This window comes from Phalaenopsis equestris, unplaced genomic scaffold, assembly GCF_001263595.1.
Source record: "Phalaenopsis equestris unplaced genomic scaffold, ASM126359v1 Scaffold200668, whole genome shotgun sequence".
Taxonomy (NCBI): Eukaryota; Viridiplantae; Streptophyta; class Magnoliopsida; order Asparagales; family Orchidaceae; genus Phalaenopsis; species Phalaenopsis equestris.
The window spans coordinates 497,329-504,091 of record NW_018220479.1 but is presented as its reverse complement, the minus strand read 5'-3'; the positions used below and the strand labels follow the sequence as shown (position 1 = coordinate 504,091).

Here is a 6,763-nt window from a genome sequence, read left to right as displayed (position 1 = left end):
AGCAGACCTATATAATCTAACATGTGACAAGTAATAACACAAGCATTTAGTGTAGAGGCGGGGTAGAAAACAAAATAAACTGAAAAGTCTCATTAAACAACAGTTCAAATAACCATGTCTTCTCATAAACTATTAAAGTAAGGACGTAGCAACTAAAAAAAGTCCATTCAAATTTTCTTGCACTCAAAAAAATGTCGTAGATACGACACCCTGCGCTCTTTGGCAATAGCTGTGAAAAAATCTCTTTGCACCGAATCTTGAAGCAGCTCAACAGCGAAGTAGTATAGCTCATCATCCGCTGCAATACTCGGATCCTGCTCTAGAATAGCCACGACCTCATTAATTGATGTTTTCTGTACTTTATGGGGGGCATCATTGGAAGAATCCATTAGGCATGATATCTGGTTTCTGATTGTGGCAGCTCCACCCTTTTTTTTGCTCTCGAACCTAGATCGCTTAGAGCGATTCGTAGATTGAATCTCAGTTGGACCTGCACTTGGAAATTCAGGTGAATCATCTGATAAACTGACAGCAACATTGTCCTGTGTTTCACCAAATCCCGTCTCGCTTGGAGCGCATGCATATTTCCCTGTTGCAACGACACCCCCGAACATTTGGTCTAACTTCTCCTCCAACTCAGGTTCAATCCCACATGTTTTATACTTTTTAGCTGCTGGAACCACCTGGAACAAAAAACCCAAATCATTTTGTTCAGTCCTGAAAGAGAAGTATATTACACAAATTATGAAAAATAAAATTTACTTACCGCGAGCCTCTCTGCCCACCACTCTTCCGAAGCATCAATGGTTCGCTTTATTGGATCCCAACCCAAACCAGTTGAACCACGCTTTAGATCCTTCCAAATTTTCCAATCTTTCTTTAGTTGATCCCATTTGTTTTTCATTTGCAGCCTGTCGTACTCCCGTCCGGTGGAGTCTTTAAAATGTTTAATGATACTATTCCAACCTTCTTTGTTGAAAAAGGTTGTCGGTCTATTGCCCAGCTCAATTTCTTTGATACAGAGGTCGCAGAACAACAATTTGATTTCCTTTTCCCAGATTGCCGGTGAACCATGTTCTTTAGACTTACCAGCCATGTTACTACTACGACGAAGCAAAGATATGAAACACAACAATATAGTTTTCGATTAAAAAATTGATTAAAGAAAGTAAAAAAAAAGAAAAAGAACACCAAATGTTTACGTGGTTCGGTCAAAATGACCTACATCCACGGCAAAGGAGGCCACAACTTTATTATAGCATTAAAGAAGAAGATACAAAGCTTTCATTCATACAATACACCCTCCCAAAAGCATCAAAAAAACATAATGACTTGCAAATTTCTCCCTTCCCCTTCATTCATACATAGAAATGCAGTAGTAGCAGTTGCCAACACGCCCCTCGGATTCGTACTTCAGCAAACCCAAGCATAGAAATATTATAAATAAACAGTAAAGGGCAGCTGCTGAATCTCTGAAGTTTCGGCTTCCGTAAAGCCAAGCAAAGCAACCATCACACTTCCAAAAATCAGTATCCATGAAAGCAAATTATAAAAATATCCAATCTATCAATTTGAAAGTTCTGCTTCAACAAACCAAACCAAAAGGATACCCATCTACTTTGAAGGTTCAACATTTTCAAAATGCAGCTCCACCAAACAATACCAAAATGTTTAAATCCTCATAAATATTATCCATACACAGCACAGGAAGGCTGCTGAACATGTGAAGGTTCGACTTCAGCAAACCAAATCATAATAACTATCATAGTTGCAAAAAACCCGGCTCCATTATACCCTCATTTTGAAGGTTCAGCTTTAAGTAACGACTTCAGCAAACTAAAGTAACTAAACTAAAGTAACGACTGCAGCAAACTAATGGTTCAGCTATGATAGTTTTGGTATAAGTAACGACTGCAACAATGTGGTGCATACACGTTGATGGACAAAATCCATTTAAGCCAAATCACGTTGATGTGTTCAAGAAACTAGCCAAACCACGTCAATGCTTCAGCTAATGTATCTCAATGGTTCGTTTAGCCAAACCACGTAAAGCATCAATGGATCGACTTCAGCAAACCAAAACACAAAATCTAAATCCAGAAAATCCATTTAAGACAAACCACATCAATGCGTTCAAACAAATATATTCAAATCCGAAACGAGAAGAGCTCCAACAGCAGGTGCATACCCAAGCAAAACAGGAAATCAAGCAAAAAAGGAAATGAAGTTCAAATTGACCATCAACATGGATTCCTGTTGGTTCAGCTTCAGCAAACCCAAAAAGAGAATACCTGAATTTATATGTTTCAGCTAATGTAAAACTACATCCACAAAAGAAAAGAAGGGATTTGATCTATTAACAAGAAAGTCATATTCATGGTGTAAAATACATGAATGCTTATTAGATTTTCCCAAAACTCGAGTACCACCTATGCTCAAAAAAGAAATATAGAAACCTATACCTCTTAAGTCAAATAAGAGAAAGTAACTTAAGAGAAGTAATAAAAAAACGGAGTAAAAAAATTCTAGAAAATTGCACATAGTTCAATTGTGTTATGTAGAGCAAATAATCACAAGATGAACTTCCAAAAATTTAAAGACGACACCATATGTTCTATAGAATGAAATTCAGATATGCTGCATAACAAATTGGCAAATATCATGTCTAGAATCTTCCATAACACAATTCCCCACTCAAATACTTCCATAACAAAATTTTCATGTCTAGAATGTTCAGCAAAATTTTCATGGATATCTGCATAACAAATTCAGATATGTTGCATAACAAACAGCAAACCCAACCATCACACTTCCATAACAAAATTTAAAGATGAACTTAAGAGAAATAATATTTCTTTTCAAATATGCTGTCTAAAAACTTGGAGCTAAATTCAATTCCCCACTCAAATACAAAGAATACTTTTGTACCCCAAACAAAAATCATCAAATTAAATTATGTTATGCAAAATAATGATTTTTTCATGTTCCACTGTATCTAAATTCAAAAAGTTTGCTATATACATTGTGAAAACAATTGCAAATCACCCAATATGAGCACCTCTGACACGAATAATCCAATTTAATAGAAATTTTGATGCAGTCAAATAAATTTCTGCAAGGGCGTCATATTTCAGGAACTAACTACTTATATTTGCAGTGTACACCCAACTACAGAACCCAACTACTTCACATTGTGTTTTCTACAGGCAAATAATAATATAAACTTCAGTACTACATCACTAATTCTGCATGATCATCCATTTTTTTTGAGATTTATCGACATAATCTTTTTAAATTAGCATTCCAGAATATAAGTTCATGTACCGTAATTTCATAAACTTTTTTTCAAGATGAAATGCTTGTTTGATATACCCCTTCATGCTCTTTCGAGTACACATCATTTCAATCTATAATCAGGTAAAGAAATAATTTTTAAGAAAGAAATGCTTAGGTTCATGCTATAGATGTCAATGAAGAGGGCTAAGAAAATATTTGTTTGTAAGGAAACAGAAAAACATCAGTTAAATGCAGCCTTTTAATTTGTCATGCCATCAAGATTCTTCGGTACATGAACTTATATTCGGCAAATAGAAGAAGAAAGAGGAAGTAAAGAAGAATGGCATTTAGCTACAGATCTTCGTATGCCATAAGATCGTAGTAATAAGAAGAAGCCATTTAGCTACAGATCCACCACACGAAAGAGGAAGTAAAGAAGAATGGCAGAAACAGGAAAGAGGTGAGAAGGAGAAGACAGTAGGAGCCGCAAAACGCACATGCTTCCTCAGATCGGCAAATAGAAGAAGAAAATGGCTCTTCTTACCTTAGGTATGTCGGTCCAGGGACAACGAAAGAGGAGAAGGAGAAGGGGACGCGAGGGAAGCAGCGAGGAATGACCTTAGGGTAGACGCGGGGAAGCAGCGGGAAATCACCAAGGGTAGACGCGGGGTAAAGGGTAAAAGTTATGGAGGAAAGCGGGAGACGCGATGGTAATGCCGCTGCCCGCTTTCACTCCGCTTCCGCCGCCAGAATGCCCGAAGTCGCGAACCAAACAGGTGACTTTCACGAAAAGCTGCGTGTAATAACCGCGCCGAGCCTAAAAAGCGCTCCCAAACAGACCCTAACTCAACCAGCTTAGGGATTCCTCCCCTTTCTTTTGACATCGCTTATGAGCCCTTTCCTTTTAAAAAATCATTAATATCGTCTCGTAAACTCTGCATGCCTAGGCTCCGCCACCTGTAGTAGATGTGTCGATTCACCCTCTACCCTATGGCCCGACATAGGCACCGAAAGCATCGAGATTCTCCCGCTTGAGATGATAAAAAACATTTGATTTTCCAATTAATTAAATATCATAAATAATGTAAACAAGTCCCTTCCTATCGAGAGCATTCTTGGGCATCCCCTAAGTGTAATTAACCAAAGTGATATGTTCCTTTGGGAGCTGATATTTACCCAGAACAAGGGTGGCTTATGTAGGAATTCATTTTTTTGTGGATTGTCTTTCAAGTTGTTTTAATCTGATATCTTTTGAACGTACATTCTTGTCCTTTCACATGATGACTACCTTACATAAACACTTCTTTTTACAAAAAATTTTTGTCGAACTTTTTTATATATCTTCTCTTTTCAATTCATCTCCTCTTTAGATCATTTCTATGAGCTGAAAAGGAGATTTATTTGAAAAATGGAATCATACGACGATAAGAAAAGCTTGCGACTCCCGAGTCTTTTTAAAAGGACCTAAAACACCTACCCAATAATACAATGATGTGTAGTTCAATGAAGCACTCGGACGATGTCGTGTGGAGGAGATGGGCCCTGAGGTTCTTAGATGATGTGTTGAATAGGAGTGCAAGTGAGTCAAGTCAACTCGTGAGCCAGCTTGAGCTCGGCTTGATAAGTGGCTCGTAAGCTCAGCTTGATGAGCTAACAAGCCAAGCTCAAGCAATCCCTGAATTGCTTCATTGGCTCGTGAGCCATCTCTTTTAAAAAAATATTAACATAAAATATACAAAATATAATAAATTTCAAAATATTATCTTAAGGTATTAAAAATGTTAAGAAAATAATATTTTTTTATTGTATATTATGCGATTTCTTATTATTATCTCTTAATTTTTCATTTTATTTATCAACTTATTATAAAATTATTTAAAAATAATAACATTTCTCTCTTTTATATTAAACGAGCCAGCTGCGAGTCGGCTCAAACTCCTATACTTAAGCTCGAACACGATAAAATTAATTAAGCTTAAGCTCAAGCCGAGGGCAGCTCGAGCTCGACTCGTTTACACTGCTGGCGTTGAGTATGTAAGCCCTTCATAAATAATTAAATAAATGATATAATTAATATCAGAACTTCAAAATTTCATTAAGAAAAATGCAAATATAATAAAAAAATATGAGACATTCAGTAAATCAAGGAGAATAATATGAAATAAAAATCGGATAATAATAATAAATATACTTTTGAAAACTAAATAAAAACAGTAAACACATAAAATTCATTAAAAAAATTAAATAATAATCAAAATTAAATGAAATTTTCACAATAAATAACTCTTAATATCAAAGCCTTCTGTAATTTTCTTGGATAAAGAAAATTAAAAATACATAAGGAAATTAAATTTTAAAAAGGAAATAACAAGAAAATAATAAAAATTCAATAAATAAATAAATGACAGATAACTAAAAATGAAATTTAGAAAACAAAATAAGAAATAAAAACATAATTCATAGAAATCATTAAATGAATAATCATTATGTTCAAAATAATGTTAATAATGAAATGGGTATATTTGCAATTTGTATAATTCAAACTTCCACCAAATCAGTAAAATATTTATTTTATATTATACAAATATGTATAAGTGATTAATTGGAAACAAATAATTGAAATAAAACTCATTTTGAAATTATAATTTGCATAGAATTTTATATTATCTTTCTCAATGTTTAAAATCTCCCAATCAAAACAATTCATATAAAATTCAGAGATTTCATTATGTTGAAATTGTAATAAAATTTGATAAGATGCATAACCATCAAATTGAATGATCAAAATCTTAAAAAATTATAAAATATGGTTTAAAATGATCAATAAAAGAGGATAAGTAAAATTTCAATAAAATTCATGAGTATAAATGTAAAAATAGCTATATCTACAATTTCTTAAAATTATACAAATACATTCTTTACTTCTATACTAAATAACTTGAACAATCAAAATTCAAAACAATATCCAATTGATCCAAATCACTTCTTAACATAAAGAAAACATGTAATAATTTGATTTAAATTTGGAATAAATTAGTACATGACTAAATTTTCAAAATTGTTAATATACCCTCCCAACTTAAAATCTTCATAATTCGCTCATTTGTGCCCTGAATTGAACCAGATTTTCACTATTGGAATATATAAATAGAAAAAAATAATAATAAATATATAAAATATTTACTCATATGCACTCATATTGATTATATTCCTTATCTTTAAACCCTCACTCATTGCACAAATGTGATGATTTGTCCTTTGAGGTTCACTGTCATATAGAACCAATGTGTTTCTGCATATCGACTTGGCCTATAAATTAATCTTCTGTGCGTTCATTATCGGGGATTGCATACTTATACATAACTTTTTTTATCACTTGACACTAAAATTTAACTATAAAGTGTGGTAAGCATAAAGAAAAAAAAAGAAATTGCAAAATAAAATTATATTTTCATTAATCATAGGATATTGCATACCAATTAAACTT

General features: G+C 33.6%; 1 protein-coding gene across 1 annotated transcript; it reads right to left on the bottom strand.

Annotated features, from left to right (window-relative positions):
• Positions 1 to 65: 65 nt before the first annotated feature.
• Positions 66 to 3,355, bottom strand: LOC110035899 (L10-interacting MYB domain-containing protein-like). Its single transcript, XM_020740226.1, has 2 exons — positions 767 to 3,355; positions 66 to 683 (listed from the first exon to the last, which is right to left on the bottom strand). The coding sequence occupies exons 1-2, from the start codon at positions 1,094 to 1,096 to the stop codon at positions 168 to 170; spliced, it is 846 nt and encodes a 281-aa protein (XP_020595885.1). The 5' UTR covers positions 1,097 to 3,355; the 3' UTR covers positions 66 to 167.
• Between the last annotated feature and the right edge of the window lie 3,408 nt (positions 3,356 to 6,763).

Coding starts and splice junctions, on each gene's coding strand:
- LOC110035899 (XM_020740226.1), bottom strand. CDS start 1,096: ATGGCTGGTAAGTCTAAAGAACATGGTTCACCGGCAATCTGGGAAAAG. Junction 684..766: donor GGTGGGCAGAGAGGCTCGCG/GTAAGTAAATTT, acceptor TTTTTGTTCCAG/GTGGTTCCAGCAGCTAAAAA.